This window comes from Octopus sinensis, unplaced genomic scaffold (genome assembly GCF_006345805.1).
Source record: "Octopus sinensis unplaced genomic scaffold, ASM634580v1 Contig02842, whole genome shotgun sequence".
Taxonomy (NCBI): domain Eukaryota; kingdom Metazoa; phylum Mollusca; class Cephalopoda; order Octopoda; family Octopodidae; genus Octopus; species Octopus sinensis.
The window spans coordinates 613,140-632,380 of record NW_021826031.1 but is presented as its reverse complement, the minus strand read 5'-3'; the positions used below and the strand labels follow the sequence as shown (position 1 = coordinate 632,380).

Genomic DNA, 19,241 nt, shown 5'->3' with positions numbered 1-19,241 from the left:
AGGTACGAAGACGTGGACTTCGCCTCCTTAAACCCATGTTGAAAATGTCTTTCGGGTAAGAAATCTTCTATTCTGCCAAGAACCAGTCTTTCCAGGATTTTTGACATCGAACATAACAGGGAAATCGGCCTGAAAGATGACGGGTCCCCTCTTGGTCTTCCAGGCTTCGTTTCCATATTGACGAAATCACATTGTTGCTGATTGAATAGTTGAAAATAGATGTTAGGAACCTGACTCCTTCGACACCAAGGTTTTTTAATATGTCTAAAATTTTAGATACAGCGGGAAGCAAGGAAATAGGTCTGTATCTCCCAGGGACATCATGAGGCATCCTGGGTTTTCCGATAAGGATTACCTCAGCCACTTTCCATCTAGAGGGGATCATCCCAAGTCGCAAGCTCCCGCTAAACAAGACCTGTAAGGCGGTGATCAACAACGGAGGGGCCTTCTTAAAGATAGCCATAGGGATCCGGTCCAGACCCGCCGCAGTGTTCTTACTTCGGGAGATCGCTGCCAGAATCTCCGCTTCGGAAATATCGCCTGCATCGTTCCTTGATATGCCCAGCTGGCAGCGCTTGTCCCACGACAATATCTGCTGGACAGTATCAAAGGACGATGTCTCCACGAACTGGCTTCCGTCAGTTCCAGAGATTTCATCGAGGTGGGTCGAAAATATTTCAGCCACCTCAGCCGGGTCCGAAACGAGGGTTCCATCAGAGCGTTTAAGGCGCACTGAATTTGCTACCACTCTCCCCGACAAGCTCTTCAACTGTTTCCAGAATTCCGGGAAGCGGGCGTCTACGCGTCTGCAGGCTCGCTCCCACCGTGAACTTTCGAGTTCACGGATTTCTCTTCGGATCTCCCTCTGAAGCCGGCTAATCCAGCCACGAAACCAAACACGGTTTTCCTTGTAAACGCATTTGTCCCGCTTAAACTTAATTTTATTTAAGACCCGGTATGGGAGCGTGGAATGTGACTTACTTTGCACTGAGTTCTGTTTGAAATTATCTCGCATATAATCAGTCAGGGCAGCATTGATTCCATTATCTAACGCCTCCAACTCACGTATATTGGCACAGGTATTCCCCACCAGAAGTGAGGGCAACCTGCTGGCCATGAACCTCTCCAGGTTGGCCCAAGAACCCGACCGGAGGTCGAAGTATCCCGGAACCCTTTGAGGGACTGGCTCGCGGAGTTCGTGCAATAGAGGCAGATGGTCGCTTCCAATATCGGGCAATAAGATTGTTTTACTAACCCAATTTAGCATTCCAGGACTGACCAGAGCAAGCCCTAGCCAGTCTCGTCCGCCTCGCGAATCGATGTGGTTTTGCTCACTTGAAGTCCGGATTTCCAGCCCGAGGTCTTCAACCAGCGTCTTCAGAGCCAAACCATGCGCATTGGTTACCCTGAAACCAAGCTCTATGTGCTTGGCGTTGTAAAAAGTGTTAAAAGATTAATCGCCCCGAGGGCCAGCGGTCTGACGGGTCGCCAAACTTTTCCCCCGGATAACGGCGATCGAAAACTGCTGGAAAAGCCAGTCCACCTCCCGAGTTATTGTTTATTATTATTATTATTTTAACCCAAGAATCACCAACAGTTATTATTATTTTAACCCAGGTGGTCTTGTTGGATGGCTAAGAAACCCTTTCCATCTTTCTTAATAAGTTGGTCAAGCGGAGTTGGGGTAATGTTGTTCAGTTTGGAAATTTTCGTTATGCTAGCCGCGGCTCGGCATAGTGTAGTCTCAATTTTAAGGCGGTTAGACCATGAGAGATTAGAACCCCAAGCGGCGCAGGCGTAGCCAATTGTTGGTTCGATGAATTGTTTGTAGATAGTGCCGAGAGCCGGGAACGGTGTCTTTAGTCCACCAAAAATCGATTTGATTAGTCCAATCTTTCTCTGACTGGATCCGATGGCCCTCTCTAAATGGGCAGTAAAACACATATGGGTGTCAAAAGTGACCCCCAGAATTTTAGGGTTCTTCGTGAATGGGATCTTTTCGTTGTCCAGAAAAAGAACAACAGTAAGGCCTCCAAGTCTCTTGTCCGACATAAATAGGGTAGTGGACGATTTTTCGGGGGAGATGTTCATCCTGTTTTGATATAGCCAAGTTCGAATTTGTAATAAGAGATCTTGTGTTCTTTTGAAAGCTTTCGAGAGGTCTTGGTCACGTGATCCAATGAGTAGGTCGTCAGCGTAGGCGAGAATGATTGTTTGAATTATTTAAATACAGAAATACAACATAATATCTATCTTATCTTACGACATAATATGCTCAATTCCAACTGTCTTAAAGTCAAGAATTTCACACAAAATAAATGGCTCATATTTACTCGATTATAGATCTCATGCAGAGGATAATAACTTCCAAATGGATCTTCATCAGCTGAAACCTTTTGACTCGGATTGTCATCAAATATGACAATTTGAGTTACGTCCTTTGGAGATCTTCTTAAAGAATATCCCATACTGGGCAAGTAATAAAGAACTGGAGAAGTATCTCTCGACGATAATCTCACCGGATTTTAAAATGGAGTGTTTCATGAAGGCTGGAAAAAACTTACAAAGTGTGACCTCAGCTTGGAAGAAACAGCAAACTGAAACTCCTGTTTGGAAGAATCGTCTGCTAACACAAGTCCTTAAAAGCAGTGTATCTTTTGGAACCCAAACGGATGAACCTATAGACGCAAAATATAATGACAACTATACTCAGACTGAGACTATAAATCTGGAAGCACCAGAAGTCTCAAAATTAATTCGGAAAAAAAACTAACGAGGGGCAGACGACCTATAATGGAAGTCCCCCTTAAAAAGGAACTCAACATTGCGATAGACAAGTCACTTAAATCAATTGAACCGGAAATCGTTAAACTGGGATCGAAGGATGTGATCTCTAACGAAAAAGAGCGATATTTACGGGTTTATTTGTGATTATAAAAATAAACAAAACGTAATCAAAAAGACCGTTTTTTTATTCATCTCTTTTATTCTGGACTTTACAGGATATTTCAAAAATCAGTTTTATAGGAATCGTTTTGTGTTTTTTCGAATTAAATTTAACGCTCGATAGAGCATTCTAAATTCCGTGTGTCGATAAATTATCAATTAAATTTTTACTAGCAAATCTTAATATATTCATATCGTATGTACGGTATCAAATAAGCATTGTTTTTTACAAGACTATATACAATAAATATTCCAGTTAATCAAATATTATTAAAAAATATCATTTTTAAATAGTCCATGTTATATAAAATAAGGAGTAACAATTCCTTGTGGCACTACTCTGTCCTCGTCCGGGACAGCATCAAACACTTTAATATCACGAGAATAATCCTCATTAAAGCGAACGATGGCAGCCTGGTTACCACAACGGTAGCAGTAATTGGGGGCAGACCACACGGTCAACACCTTATTGTCAAACATGTACTTAATCCCTAGAATAATATAACACAACACACCTTCATTCACCAACTGATGAGCACGACATATCAACTCAATTTGATTGACGTGACAAAACTACAATAAGCACTCTCAGCCTACGTTAAAAGTGACTGCTGATCCGAACAACCAGCCTGCTCCTCGAGGACTGATACTCCATGTCTCAATCTCTTCAGGGTCAGACCATAATAAGTCTACTCTCCAATATACACTAATCACCTGAAAATGCTCCTTGGTTGGGCACTTCCTGGTTACGGTGGATGAGTCTGATCTGATCAAGCGTGTTCACAGTCGGTGACAGTCCTCCGTGTACACATAAATACCTCCCGTCGATAATCTAAAACTCAAAATAGATATTTCACCGCAGTAATTGTGAAATAATCAAAGATCTCACAGCAGTGTCGCCAGGCACACGAATTCCCGTACTTGTTGAGGCATTCGTCTAGCAATGTTGCGATACCTCCACCGTAAAATCCGTAGACCTTCGTGATTCCTCGACTTTCATGGTTGCCTCGAAGAAGAATTATGTTTCCTGGCGAACGAGCCTTCAGGAGAAGCAGATAGGTCAGTGTCTCCAGACTGTAGTGCCCTCTGTCCACGTAGTCCCCCTGCGGTTATGAGGGGGGACATACCATAAAAATATAACTAGTGTTCGTTGGGTCTCCTCCGATCTCAAAGAGTCGTAACAAATCGTAAAACTGGCCGTGGATGTCCCCGCAGATTGTCACAGGAAGGTCTACTCTTTGGACATTTGCTTCTTCAATTAATATTTCCTTTACGTAATTACAAAGATTCTTTGTATTTTTTCGCATTTAAATCTACCATGAGATATGATTCTGGCAAATATTTGCACTTTTTACAGATCTCAATCCACTTATCAATGTCGCACATAAAATAATATATTTATAAACCAAATTGTTTTATATATATTTTATAAAAAAAAATAAATATCAACAAAATTGCAATAAAAATATTTTCAAATATATTATATATCATTAAATTCTGTAGTTTAGCTATGGATAATGGATCTGGACAGTCGTTGGTTCCAATCCGAAGGAGGCTAGTTTCATCCTAGAGTCAATTCTCGTTATCGTTCCTTTGCCCGCGAGGCAATGAGTACTTCTGGCACGACACAGTTGAAAAATGGGGATCTCTTACCTTCCTTCCGGTCTTAGCGTGGCGTTATAGGGTCCACCATGTCAGTTGGAATTTCCAGTCGGATATGGAAACCCTCAGGAGGCACTTAATGCCTACCGAAAAAAGGACTTCTAGAACTCTGACCCTAAGACATCGTCGTCTCAGTCCGATCATGTGGGCAGGATCGAACCTTTTAGAAGGATCTCCCTCGCTTGAATCGGGGATCACGGGGATTATAATTAACTGGCTTACCCTGGTCTTTTGGTCAATAAATAAATAAAATAAAAATTTAATTCTGTTATGATAATGATAAAATATTGCTCAAGTCGATTCCAAAACTTTAAGTAATGCCTTAAGAGCTCTTGTACATTGACTAAAATTAACGATTTCACATTTAATTAATTATTAAAACTTTCATTAAGTCAAGTTTCTAAAATTTGTAGTCACCTATGACCACAATTTTTGTTGTTTTTCTGACAAAAATACTAATACGTCGACAGGTTTCCTTCCATTCTAGGGCCAGTCGGTTTTTGCCGGGGTGACAGAAGCGTTCTAATGGGATGAATACTTTTCCTCTTAAGGAAATAAAGTCCTTGGTTTTGGGAGTCACTTGTGTTAAATTGTTTTCTACGACGATGTTAGCAAAGACAGTCAGCAAACCGAGTTCCGCTAGTGTTTAAGCTGAAGAGTCAAAGAGCACAAAATATGTATGTATTTCGGACGATTTTGACTTGTCCCTTTCTTCTTCAAAATCTCTGGATCCGTCGGCAAGCCTGCGACTCAACTTTTTTCTGATATTGGTTAAAAAATTTTGACGAAAACTAACGATCGGAGGCTTTTTCAAAAAATCTTGGTTGTTGTCCTTCACGGAAACTGTTACTAAATACCCAGCGGAGCGTCATTGTGCTGACCTTTAGGTTTTCGACCATCTTTTTAGTTAATTAATTTGTTTTCCGATTTATTCACATTAAAGGTTATTGATATCAAAAAAACAAATATTTTAAGTCATCAATTTATTATTTAGACTATTTTAGTTCTTTTTAGAGAGAACTAGCTGTTCAAGATTCTTAACCTTCAGGGTTAGTTCGTCAATTCTGATGTCCTTGAGCGTATTTAAGCTCTCCAACCTATGGATTTTGTCCTCCAAAATCTTTTAAATTAATTATAAAAAACCAACTTGAATGATCTCGTTCTTTTGCGAAATTTCAGCCAAATTGTTTACTTTTTCGTTCAAATTTACCTTTTTGTCGTATTCCTTAGGGCCTTCAATATAATAATTCAGAGGACCGGGGACTTTGGGTTTCCTGTCAGTCCAGGAGGTCAAGTTGTCGAGAATATAAAACAGGACCTTCTCGATGATCAGTGGTTTGCTGCTGACAATGTCTGAGATTTCCTTGTTCGTAAGTTCGAATCCAAGCTTGTGGAATATTTTGCTAAACAATGACCATCTGGACATGCCTGTTAATTAGATTCCAGTTTTCTGTCTTTTGGCGAGTTCCGTTGGCAGGGACGTAGTTGTGTAGATCCACCAAATGTGGGAAGTAGTATTTGATCACTTCTGCCATGAGAACTGTTTTCTGCTGACTTATGAACACTATTAACCCCCGTCAGAAAAGTCTCGGTTTATATTTTTTTTGGTTCTACTGAGGGGAATTGTGTCAATCCATGTATATAATTTTAGCAAGTCAGAGCTATCCGACATTAACGCTTGGTTACTTGTCAATAATTTTATTTTTATTATTGATCGATTTGTAAAATAATAATTCTTAATCTTATTCTATTTTTAATTTTGTAATATCGTTTTATTTGTCATCGGAATTTTATTTTATAAATAATAATTTTATGTACAAAGTTTTTTACTTCTACCCGGGTCCTCTACTCGGACCCTACTCTGGCTATCTGCCAATGACAATTTTTCTCTTGACCTAATTTGATTATAAAATAGATTAATATGCTAAAAAATAAAAAAAAAACTTCTACAGTAAGTGATGAGAAAAAGAATGCAACGGATATTATTTGTTCTTTTAACTATAAAAAATTGAAAAGAGGTGAATTTGAAAGAATTTCGACAGCAATAAATGATAAATTAAAATTCTTAATAAGAAACTGAATATTTCTGATTCAAGAAGACAGTCAGGTAGGATAACATACATTTTTAGTTGTATAGAAAATCCTTTTATAGAAGACTCAATTCTACCCTCCAACATAATGAGTGTCTTGACACGGACCGTTGCTTGAAGTTTTGGACTAATGCAGTGTTTCCCAAACTTTTTCTTGTTGTCGCCCCCTTTAACAAACTTTTTAGCAATATAGCCCACCATGAAAATTTACATGGAAATAAAAAGAAAAAAATAAATTTATTTATAACAACAATCAATGAGAACAATGACGTTGTATGAATTTAGAAACAAGTTCTACATTTGGCTTTATGTTCGTAAGACAAGCCGTAGATCTCCTCTCTTAGCAACGTCTAAGGCTTAGACTCTAAGCGGTTTCGACTTTTGGCCACTTTTGGCCACGAGTTGAGATAGAACGTTAAAGCTTCTCTCAACCAAGTAAGAAGTAGGAAAAGCGATAAAAAATAATTTAGCTTTCTCCCATAACACAAGATATTTTTCAGAAATATCCGCCTGTGGCCAAAAATGTTGATAGGACTTTCGTTTGAATGTTGGTTTCAATTCCCAATCATTTTTCAGGCAAAAGTTAATCATTTTTCGTGAAAATCTAGAGAGGCAAAGTTAATTTCTCCAAGGAAGGCAGCAATTCTGTGGGCCGAGCAGAAAAGAAAATCCCATATGGCCATGATCACAGAATTCCTGCATTGTAAATATGGAACGAACACACAAGGAGAGATAACCAAATCACTGAATAGATTGCGAATTGAGTCCTTACTGTCCAATATTAAGAAGAAAACACTCCACTCAAAGCTATTTGAATCCCTTGATGATAACAATTTTGATATTCAATCGTCTTCAACATGGCTTAAGAAAGGGAATTTATCTCCTAAATCTAAAGCTATGTTTTCACTTCTTCAAAACAGGAATATTTTTTCAGAGACTCTAATTCAAAATGTCTACATTGTAAATCTTCCAATAAGACAGTTGATCACATAATAACTAAATGCAACAGGATGCTTAATTCGGATTATACAAGAAGACATAATGAAATTGTGAGATACATCCACATGGACTTGTGCCGTAGATTTGGATTCAAAAAATCCAGAAGACTGAAAAATCACTCTGTCCGAGCATTATGTGCAACACCTTGGCAGAAATACGAGTTGATACAACAATTCCAACAGAGTTGAAAAAATAATATAACAAACCCGACATTTTCCTCTACGACAAAAAAGAGAACCTAATATGGCATATTGAAGTGGTTGTGACTTCAATAGATAACCTAAAGAGTCTGGAAGTAGAAAAATTGCACAAATACGACATTTTAGCCAGTGAATTAGAACTGATTCACAAGGCTAAGGTGAAGATTGTGCCAATTGTTATTACATGGGATGGAATCGTCTCAACGTTCTACCGCAAGTACATGAAGCTCCTTGGGATTGAAGAACGTGTTCGTTCTTACATCTAAACCAGCGGTTCTCAAATGCGGCCCCCGGGGCTGCATGTGGCCCCCAGGATTTTTTTGCGGCCCCTTTAGAGTAACTAACTTTTTTAATTTTTTAATAATGTTTAAATTTAATTATTCATTCTTAAGGTTAAACATATCCATAATTGATGATTTCATTAATCAATTTGAAGCACGTTTTGGGGTACATTTATATAAATTTAATTTTTAGAATTTTAAAGAATTCCTTCCTTTAATGAAAATATTCGCAACTCCATTCAGCGTGGAAATTAAGGATGCGCCTGCAAAGTTTCAACTAGAACTCATTAATTTACAACATGATATAGAACTGGCGGCATTGTTCAAAAATGCGTCCATTATTAATTTTTACGAATTAATTCCTCAAGACAAATTCAAAAATATAACGCACAATGCATATATGAATCTACATATTTATGCGAATCAATATTTAGTAAAATGTAAAATATATAAAATATTTTTTGTGCGGCCCGCGAAGCTAATCTTAATTATCGATTTGTTCCTTGAGCTAAAAAGGTTGAGAACCCCTGATCTAAACTGTAACGCTGAAGGCCACTCTGGAGAGCATGTTTGTCGAGTACAAACATGGCTTCAGTGAAATCATGGACTCTGCAAATTCCGTAAATAAGGACTGGCTGAAATATAATTTCTCTATGAAGATCAGCAAGTCCCTTAAGAGACCCAGAGACTGCACGCCCCAGGAGGATATTGAGGATCATGGCGGGGACGATCAAAGTGGAGTCATGGGGAACTCGGAAACAAAAATTTGAAAGTCGTCTAATTATGATTTTATCGACATAACGATCGATATGTATAAAGGTGATTATCAGAGTTCCCATTTTGATAGAAAATCTTTTAATACTCGCTACGTTGATGTCAAAGCGCTTTGAAAAATTTTACAGAAATAATCTACAGACTACCTAAAATTTTTATCGAACAGGTCTAAAGTGGAATCGTAACAAAGAGAATTTTCTAAGGAAAACGTGTATATTGATATCAAAAACTCTCAGACCACTTGGTTCTTATTTTTTAAGAGGAGTTATTATTCCCTTTAACGAGCTTGTTGAGGTTAGATGAGAGTTCTGATGTCACATCCAATGTAAATGAGGATTTTAGAACGGTCAGCAACTTTGTTAATTTTTTTTCTCTACGACAACAAAGAGAACCTAATATGGTTTATTGAAGTTGGATTCCAAAAACCGCAAATAAAAAATTGCTTCTGTAGTCATGTTAGCTGTCCAAAAGAAATAATTTTCATTTGTAATGTTATGAACCCTGTCTGCAATAACATCCTCGTCGTTATTTCACAATTCAAACAGTGATCACAACTCATGATTTTGAGAATCAGAAGGAATCCTGGTTTTTCGAAGAAATTTTTATTTAACTGCAAACACATGGACTAAAAACTTTACTGAACGCTGAATGATCATATTGCAGAACTTTTGTTTGAATGATTACACTTCTCTCACAAAATAATCACTTACGTCAACAGTTCTATTGCGAAAGCTCGTGCTGTCTGTTTTTAAACATCACAACAACTTAGCAAAGAGAGTTAGCAAAGCACCCTTAAAAAAATCCAACTTAAAAAGTCAGCCTCTCCAACTATAGAGATTAAGCTCCAGCTCAAAGATTTAAAAAACTGAGATCTTAAATCACAAAGATCAAGTGGTCCCGAGTGCTCTCCTCCATGAACAGGAATAGTTCGACGGATGTCAATTCAGAAGGCCATTAGAAAAACGCACTATGCTGAGAAAAGTCTATTGGAGGATGACTACAGCGAAGAGGAGCTTAACAAACTTATGAAACTTCACGTAAAAATCTTGCAAAAAGAACATCAAAAGTCTGCTCTCCCCATATCAGAGTACAAAAAACCAAAACGGGAGTAGAAAATTACTGCCTTTATGGATAACGATGTGATGATGACATCAAAAACTTTATGCTCTTATAATTTACAAGAGGATTCCAAATTACTTACGTCGAGAAAGGTTCAATTTATTTTCAAAATAGCACGCTGTTTTTACATTCTTGGTTGATATCTAAGATATCTTCTCGATCAAATAAGAAAAGTCGTCATTATCAAAAAGAATATTTAAAATATGGGTTTATTCAATGTACTGAAGATACGAAACAGTCTTATTGTCAAATTTGTTTTTTCTCAAATGAAGCGATGAAGCCATCACGATTACAGGATCTTTTCAAACCCAAGCACCCGGATAAAATGTCAAAGCAGATTGAATATTTTCAAACTTTAAAATACAATTTTGAAAATAAGAAAACGATCAAATCGTTATTCACAAAGCCAGTACATGATGGTTATTTAAATTTATTTACATGTAGTTGTGGGAGCGCAGATCCATTCTTATAAAATTGCTGAAATTATTGTGAAAACTTCCAGTTCTCATACTATCGCAGAAAATGTAATAATTCCATTGGAAGTAATAATATCGGATGTAATGCGTCAAGATGCTTCTAAAATATTAAAAGTCTATTTCTTAGCAATGATTCGATTCGTTGAAGAATTGATGAAATGGGTGATAAAGTAAAAGAAATTTTTATTTAAAGACTTAAGCGAAGTAAGTTTTCTTTACAAATTGATGAAAGCGTCATTGTTTATAGCAGGTGTTCTCAACCGGGGGCGAATCGCCCCCCTAGGGGCGAAAATTTTGTACAGGGAGGCGATAATTTTTTACAAGGGGGCGATAATATATTTAATAAAATATTCGAATTTTAATATAATACAAGTATTTATACATGTTAATTTTAATAATGTTTCAGATTTATTAATATTTTTTCTATAGTGTTTATCCTTAAATTTTATATTTAAAATAGCACGCTGTTTTTACATTCTTGTTTGGTATCCAAGATGTCTTCTCTCTAGTACATGATGGTTATTTAACATTTATCTATATGTAGTTGTGGGTGCGCACATCGCTTTTTATAAAATTGCTGAAATTATTGCGAAAAATTCCAGTTCTCATACTATCGCATAATTCCATCACTGGAAGTAATAATATCGGATGTAGTGCATCAAGATGCTTCTAAACTTATTAAAAGTCTACCTCTTAGCAATGATTCGATTCGTCGAAGAATTGATCAAATGGGTGACAATGTAAAGGAAATCCTTATTGAAAGACTGAAGCGAAGTAAGTTTTCATTACAAATTGATGAAAGCGTCATTGTAGATAGTAAAGCTGTTTTAATGGGATTTGTGAGGTTATTTTCGAAGTTTTAATAAAATTTAGGTATTTCGATAATGAATGTGTATTAAATGAGGATTTATTGTTTGTCGAATTATTGGAAACCTGTACAACTGGAATGTCAATATATTCCGTAGTAAAAGGGTTTTTTGAAACAAATGGAATATTATTTGAAAATTTGGTTTCCTGTGCGACTAATGGTGCTATGTCAATGGTTGGAAGATATAAGGGATTTGTTTCTTTTATTGAAAAAGATTATCTATGGGTCATTACGGTTCATTGTATTTTACATTGCCACCAACTGGTATCGAAGATTATATGTCCTGGTTTACATCAATCTTTAAATATTGTAATTAAAACAATTAACAGAATAAAAACACGAAGCAAATGTGATCGTCTTTTTAGAAAGTTTTGTAAGGATGCTGGTGAAGATTTTATTCGACTTTTATTACACACGGAAGTAAGATGGCTTTCAAAAGGAAATGCTTTCACGAAAAAATGATATATTCTATTTGAATTGGATTTTTACAAAATTTAATGAAATTACTATTCTTCTTCAAGGAAATTTTGTCAACATGATTGATTGCAAAAGAATAATGAAAACATTTGCAAGAAAATTATTGCTTTATCGACATAATTTTTCTATAAATCAGTTTGAAAACATTTCACAACTATCCGAGATAAGTAAATATTTTATTCAAAACAATATTATGACATATTGTCAACATTTGACGGAACTAGAAGCGGATATATCTCTTAGGTTCAAAGATTTGTTTGATTTGGAATTTGAAGCATGGATGATTGATCCGTTTTCATGTGTGCCAGAAGATATGAACGAAACAATCCAAGAAGAGATAATTGAATTGAAATATAATGAAGAATATATTCACAGATTTCAACAGGATGGTATCTCTAAATTTTGGCAATCAAAAGATCTAAAAATGAAATTTCCAAATTTATGGAAGGAAATGAGTAATGTACTATTGACATTCCCTACCACTTATTTAGTTGAAAGTGGATTTAGTTTTGTCAATCATAATACACAATGTGAAAGAAATAGACTGGAAGTGTGTTATAGAGGCGATATACGCCTAAAGTTGAGCAAAATTAAACCCGACATAGAATATTTAGCGAGTAAACATCAATATCAAGGGTCTCACTAATAATTTTAATACAAATTCAATTTTTTTTACATTTGATTTATTATTTTATATTTTGATTTTTGAGTTATATACAAAAAAAACCAATTAAGGGACAATGCCAAAAATTTTTTTAATTGTATGTGAACAAGGGGGCGATAAAATTTCAAAGGGGGCGATAAAATATCTTAGGGGGCGATGAACAAAAAAAGGTTGAGAATGCCTGGTTTATAGTAAAGCTGTTTTAATGGGATTTGTGAGGTTATTTTCGAATTTTTTTAATAAAATTTAGGTATTTCGATAATGAATGTGTATTAAATGAGGATTAATTGTTTGTCGAATTATTAGAAACCTGTACAACTGGAATGTTAATATATTCCGTAGTAAAAGTGTTTTTTGAAACAAATGAAATATTATTTGAAAATTTGGTTTCCTGTGCGACTGATGCTGCGATGTCAATGGTTGGAGATATAAGGGAATTGTTTTTCTTCTTAAAGATTATCCATGGGTCATTACCGTTCTTGGCGATATCGTGTTTTAGCGTCTTAAAATCATAAGGGACCAATTCTGATTAGAAATCGCAACTAAATTAATATTATTATATTATTTTTTAAAAATTATTATAATTAAATTATATGTACATACTGTGGCAACCCTAAATTTAAATTTTTTAAAACTACATTTTTTACAGCAACTTAGTAAAACATGAAAACAGTGAAAAACTCGATTATTAAGACAAAGGATACTGAGAATTAATAGTTATTAACATTTTAATAAATGCATTCCCGCCTCCACAGGGATACGTATCATTTCTCCACCGCCATTCAAATTCCGCCAGGTGAGAATTAAAAAGAACACGGGATGTTCCATTCATCCTTTTTAGCTTTTTCTTGGCGTGAGACCACAATGACTCGATTCCCTGCGTATGTGTGGAGCGATTGTTCTGGTCAACAAAATTGCGGCTGTGGTTGACTCTTAAATGATCGGCATATCCTAACAATTCGATTCTATTGTAGGCTGGCCAATAATCCGTACAGATAATCGAATTTTTGATTAGCTGATATTGAGCCAACCAATTGACCGTATCTTGCGTGGTCATTGTTATTTCCACAAAATCTCGGTGATTCAATTCAAATAGTAACAAATCATATGTTGGTTGAGTATTATTAACAATAATAGTCGATGCAGACGGCCTTCCACGAGACATTATTCAAAAATACTGTTAAAGCGTTGCAGATAATAATTATTTTGATAATTATAATAATTTTTAAAAAATAATATAATAATATTAATTTATTTGCGATTTCTAATCAAAATTGGTCCCTTATGATTTTAAGACGCTAAAACACGATATCGCCCCGTTCTTTGTATTTTACATCACCATCCACTGGTATCGAAGATTTTATGTTATGATTTACATCAATCTTTAAACATTGTAATCAAAACAATTAACAAAATAAAAACAAGAAGCAAAGTTTTGTAAGGATGCTGATGAAGATTTTATTCGACTTTTATTACATACGAAAGTAAGATGGCTTTCAAAGGAAATGCTTTAGAAAGATTTATTAATCTTTACAATGCAATTTTTGCAAACTGAAGAAAACTTGATTTAAACTGAAGAAATCATTTCACGAAAAAAATGATATATTCTATTTGAATTGGATTTTTACAAAATTTAATGAAATTACTATTCTTCTTCAAGGAAATTTTGTCAACATGATTGATTGCAAAAGAATAATGAAAACATTTGCAAGAAAATTATTGCTTTATCGACATAATTTTTTTCTATAAATCAGTTTGGAAACATTTCATAACTATCTGAGATAAGTAAATATTTTAGTCAAAACAATATTTGACGGAACTAGAAGCGGATATATCTCTTAGATTCAAAGATTTGTTTGATTTTGAATTTGAAGCATGGATGATTGATCCGTTTTCATGTGTGCTAGAAGATATGAACGAAACAATGCAGGAAGAGATAATTGAATTGATTTTAATTTTTATTAAGAAAGAAACTAATTAACTAAGTAATTTTACTAACTAAGTCCAGAGCCTTCGAAGTGAGCAGAAGGCGGCACTCCACGCACCTCCTCCCCTTCTTCCTCCTCTTCTCTGGCACTGTAGACCTTCGAGAAGGTGCAGTCCAGCGCCTCTTGCTGACTAAACGTCAGGAAAGGGCTGGATCGGCGAGCATCAAACGAGACACTCTCCAGAGTCCTCTTAAGAACAGTTGACTGTACAGTGGGCGCAAAAAAAATCCGGTTTTCTTATTTTTCGAATTTTTCAATATAAATTTTATATTATTTTTTTTTAATTTAGTATCATTTTGAAATGTAAATCGAGTATGTTTTTAATTTTAAGTATTTTTTTATTTTTCATAGAGATATCTTGAATTTAATTTTAAAATGCGCAAAAAAAACTCGGTTTTTTTAATTATTGAGTCTTTTATTCTCAAAAATTTGAAATTGCCGAAAGAAGCGTCAAACTATTGGATTGGGCACCGCAATCGCCAGATTTAAATCCAATAGAACATCTTTGGGCATATATTAAAAGTAAATTGTACGAAAATCCTCCAAAAAATATGCATGAGCTGAAAGATAAAATTATCGAAATTTGGGAAAATATGCCGAAAGATCTAATACAGAAACTCATAAACAGCATGCCGAGAAGGGTGTACGATGTTTTTATGGCTAAAGGACGGCATATTAAATATTAATTTGACATTTTTTTAAAAAACCGGGTTTTTTTTGCGCATTGTAAATTTAAATTGGAAATATCTCTTGAAAAAAATAATGAAAATAATCAAAATAAAAAAATAAGAGTTACTTTTCACTAAAATTTAAGATTAAAAAAAAATATTATATCGCACAATATAAAAAAATAGAGAAATTAGAAAACCGGATTTTTTTTGCGCCCACTGTATATAAGCCTGTAGAGACTTATCTACATCCAACTGTCTTAAGTACCGCTTGTGGTATTTGGTGACCAGTCCATCCCATGTCATCACACACGTGATGACATGGACTTTGCACTGGTGCATCAGTCCTAGCTCGTTTGCAAGGAGGTCATACTTCCTCCTTTTCTCCACTTTCACTATTTGCAAACGGTCTAGGCACGTGATGCCCACCTCCACGATAACAATCTCCCCGGTGACCTTATCGTGGACCACAATGTCGGGTCTGTTGTGCTGGACAACAATCGAGGTGCGTATGGGGGTATCCACCTTAATGCACACCCGCGAGTTCTCACACACCGATTGAACTCGATGGGTTCGCAACTTTCTGGACCGCCTCAAGCCGTACTTATTGCAGAGCAAAAGATGGAGGGACCTCACACCTCGTTATGCCTCCATGTGTAATCATTAGGGCAATTTTTTTTAGCACTTAAAAAAAAAAATTTAGCGCTAAATCTAGCATTTATAATTAAAAAAATTAGCACTTAAAATGATCAAATCTAGCATTTAAAATTGTAAAATCTATAACTTAAAATAATAAAAATTTATTTATTTAAAAACCAAGAGCACCGTCAGGCCAGAAAACAAGATTATTAGGTGATCCCGACATTCCCAATCAGACTACGCATCCTCTCTCTGTGTTCGATATGATCCCCAGGCGCCAAAATAATAAAAAAACATTTAAATTTTATCTCCGTTAATTTCAACTTAATATCGGGATTATTTACATGATGTTTAGCATTTGATACTAAAACTCCATCTGACTGAAATGCGTTAACAATTTCACAAATTTTTTCAAAATTCGTAAAATAATATTTCGCTGCTTTAAACCAACTTCCCCATCTGCATAAATTAAGAAAAAGAATACCTAGTAATTACGACATCAGGTGGGTATCCAACATCCTTGAACAAATTACGACGTCTTCGGTTTTTTACTGTGGCAGCTTTAATGCTTGCAATTAAGCCATCTATTTCCGGATATGCAGACTTTATACGTAAAACCGTATTGTGTAACAAATGAGAAACACAAGTCACATGATGCATGTGTTATACATGACCATTAAAGTTTTACCGCCTATTTATTTAGATACTTTTATATCACCAGAAATCATATAAGGAGCGGCATCTGAGATTAACAGATAAAAATTGTCACGAATAATCTTCATTTCTCTAATGACGTCATCTATTATTTGGCAGATGACAGCAGCATTGGCATGATTTTCCAGTGGTTTGCATTCAACCAAATAGGATTTTGTTGGAAAGCGAATGCTTCCAATTAGAATCACTACAAAACTTTTCCTTCGGATATCTGTTTCATCAATTATTATAAAAATCTTTTCGTTTTTAAAAGTTAAAAAATAAACTTTAATACGTTAATAATTTTGTCAACTCATTTATCTTTTTTTGTGCAAGAAATTTAACCGTAGTTCTGCATAAAAATTCGGACGGTGTTAATGTTAAATGTTTTAAACATTTTTTTGATCGAATCATTTTTTAATTTGTATAGCGGGATGTTTGCTTGCACAAAAGTTTCCGTGATCGTTCTTTAAACCGAATCTACTTTGATTGATTCAGTTAATCTCGTTTGAACTGAATCACATGAATGACCTACAATTGTATTACATTTATACGCATATTGTTCTGATGTTTTAAAGAAGAACAATGAGAATCGACAGAAAATTTTTTTGCACAGTTGACTTTGGATAAACAAAGAGAACAAAATAGAAGGCCATGGTCAGCAATACAAACTCATCTTGAATTCTGAACTATACGCTTGGCTTTCTTAAGCAACGAACACTTGGGTTTTGGCATCACTCAAAATACTATATAGCGTGCTAAATTATTTTATTTAATATGGGTGGCATTAAAAAAATTTTAAATGCAATTTAAATTAGCATTTAAAAAAAAATTAGCATTTAAAATTACAAATAGCATTTATAGCATTTATAATGTATGTTTTTTTTAACAAAATTAAAAAATAATTATTCCAAATTCAATTTTATATTAAAAAAAATATAAAAAGTAAAAATAGCATTTTAGCACTTAAATTGCCCTAGTAATCATGGTAAAGCATACTCCCGCACTTCGTGGCTAAATGGTCAACGGTCATTGCCTTACTCTTACAGTGGTTACACTGTTTCCGTTGACCATTAAAAAAGTTTCTATCCTGGAAATATGAGAACAACCCTTCTGATCGGGGAGAGTTATTCCCATATTTCAGCCACGTAGATGACGACGATACGTCAATGTGCTGCTAAAGAGAGTCTTGTGAAGGACTTTTAAGTTGATCTTTTTAATTAAAGACTCCTTTTGAAGTTTGGATCAACTCCTTCCATTAACTTGGGTAGCACCTAGACCATACTTAGCCGACACATAGCCTTTTATGTCCCTAGGTGTGTACCACGCGCTTTTTCAGCAGCAAGGATGGCAGCCTTCCTTTGGGATACACTCGACCCACTCCACAAGGTGTCGTGCATCTTAGTAAGAATTCGCTCACTTAAGTGTACGATGTTACTCAGTCCACGTCCTAGCTGCCCGCGAGACAAGTACAATCTCTCCTTATTGCTTGCCAACACGTGGACATGATTCTCTCGGAGTACTCTTCGGACAATAAGGTCCATTTCATCGTACTCACTCGGCTCGAATTCGATCAGGCCACGTAGTAGTTTAGCAATGAGATGGCATACTCGTTCAAGGCATGAAATAAGTTCCGTGCATTAAGCCGAGTCTTACATAACATTGCCGCCCTACTACGCACACCCTCCACTACACACTTTCTCGTTTCGGGTGTGATTAATGAGGCTGGACTCTCAACCACACCAAGATACTTATATCCTTGGTGTCCTCCAAGACTTTGACTAGGTCACCACACACAGGGGTGTTAGTCGCCGACTTGTTGTAGTTGAGCTCCAACCCCCACGGCCTTCATGAAACCTTTCAGGACTTTTACCCATTGAGTGAAGGATCTCTGAAGACCGAGCGAACAGCTTAATGTCGTCTATGAACATGAGATGGTTGGTGCTAAACACCCTCCTTCAGTTCGATCGACATTTGTTCGAATTGGGCAGTGAGGACTCTACTCAGCGGTTCTAGGCAGAGGACGAACAGCAGCGGAGACATGCTGTCGCCCTGTAATATGCCCCTCTCTAGTTTCACCTCGCCTATATCGCATTTGTTGTAATTTAGATGGACGTTCCACCTGTCCATCACAGTTGCAACAAATTTGATAAACACATTGGCAACTTAAGCATCGCAGACACTCAACGAGGTAGGCATGATCAACCGAGTCATATGCCTTCTTCACATCCACCCACATTGACACTAGTGAGTTTCCGTGGGCTCTCGCGAGGCATTTGTTGATCAGTGCCTGCTCCTTAGCTCCCTGACAATCCAGCCGAGTACCTAACTGGTTCTCGGACAGAACCCATTCACCTCCACGAAATTTCTGACCTCAGTAGCCACCACCTTAGTCATAACTTGTACAGGTTGGGCATACAGGTTATCGGACGATAATCTGTCGGAGCGGAAGGGTTATCTACTTTAGGGATCAAATAAGTGACCCCAGTACATAACCACTCTGGAATCGAGCCAGGGTCTAGTGTAAACTGTTCGATTGCTCGACACATGCAATCATGGATAGGTTTGCAATTTTTAATAAAGAAATTATACACTTATCGACCCCAGGTGTCTTCCAGTCAGAGAGACGGGTTACTGCTTCATCGAACTTCTTGCGGATGTCAGGGACACCACAAGACTCGGTCATCAAGGGAGCAT

The 19,241-nt window shown here is 36.2% G+C and overlaps 2 protein-coding genes across 2 annotated transcripts; one reads left to right on the top strand and one right to left on the bottom strand.

Annotated features, from left to right (window-relative positions):
- Window positions 1-3,246: 3,246 nt before the first annotated feature.
- LOC115227379 (serine/threonine-protein phosphatase 6 catalytic subunit-like) lies at window positions 3,247-6,034 on the bottom strand. Its single transcript, XM_036498605.1, has 3 exons — window positions 5,819-6,034; window positions 3,836-4,049; window positions 3,247-3,437 (listed from the first exon to the last, which is right to left on the bottom strand). Exons 1-3 carry the CDS (start codon window positions 6,032-6,034, stop codon window positions 3,247-3,249), a joined length of 621 nt encoding a protein of 206 aa, XP_036354498.1.
- Window positions 6,035-9,887: 3,853 nt separating this feature from the next.
- LOC115227369 (SCAN domain-containing protein 3-like) lies at window positions 9,888-12,538 on the top strand. Its single transcript, XM_029798231.1, has 3 exons — window positions 9,888-9,989; window positions 11,150-11,386; window positions 12,029-12,538. The coding sequence occupies exons 1-3, from the start codon at window positions 9,888-9,890 to the stop codon at window positions 12,536-12,538; spliced, it is 849 nt and encodes a 282-aa protein (XP_029654091.1).
- The last annotated feature ends 6,703 nt before the right edge of the window (window positions 12,539-19,241 follow it).

Excerpts from the sequence above, each read along its gene's own strand:
- LOC115227379 (XM_036498605.1), bottom strand. The coding sequence starts at position 6,034 with ATGTCCAGATGGTCATTGTTTAGCAAAATATTCCACAAGCTTGGATTC. Across the intron at positions 4,050-5,818 it reads CTAAGGAATACGACAAAAAG|GGGGACTACGTGGACAGAGG; the intron begins GTAAATTTGAAC and ends TCATAACCGCAG. Across the intron at positions 3,438-3,835 it reads GTGTGCCTGGCGACACTGCT|GGATTAAGTACATGTTTGAC; the intron begins GTGAGATCTTTG and ends ATATTATTCTAG.
- LOC115227369 (XM_029798231.1), top strand. The coding sequence starts at position 9,888 with ATGTCAATTCAGAAGGCCATTAGAAAAACGCACTATGCTGAGAAAAGT. Across the intron at positions 9,990-11,149 it reads ACAAACTTATGAAACTTCAC|TTCTCATACTATCGCATAAT; the intron begins GTAAAAATCTTG and ends GAAAAATTCCAG. Across the intron at positions 11,387-12,028 it reads AAGCTGTTTTAATGGGATTT|TTTGAAAACATTTCACAACT; the intron begins GTGAGGTTATTT and ends TCTATAAATCAG.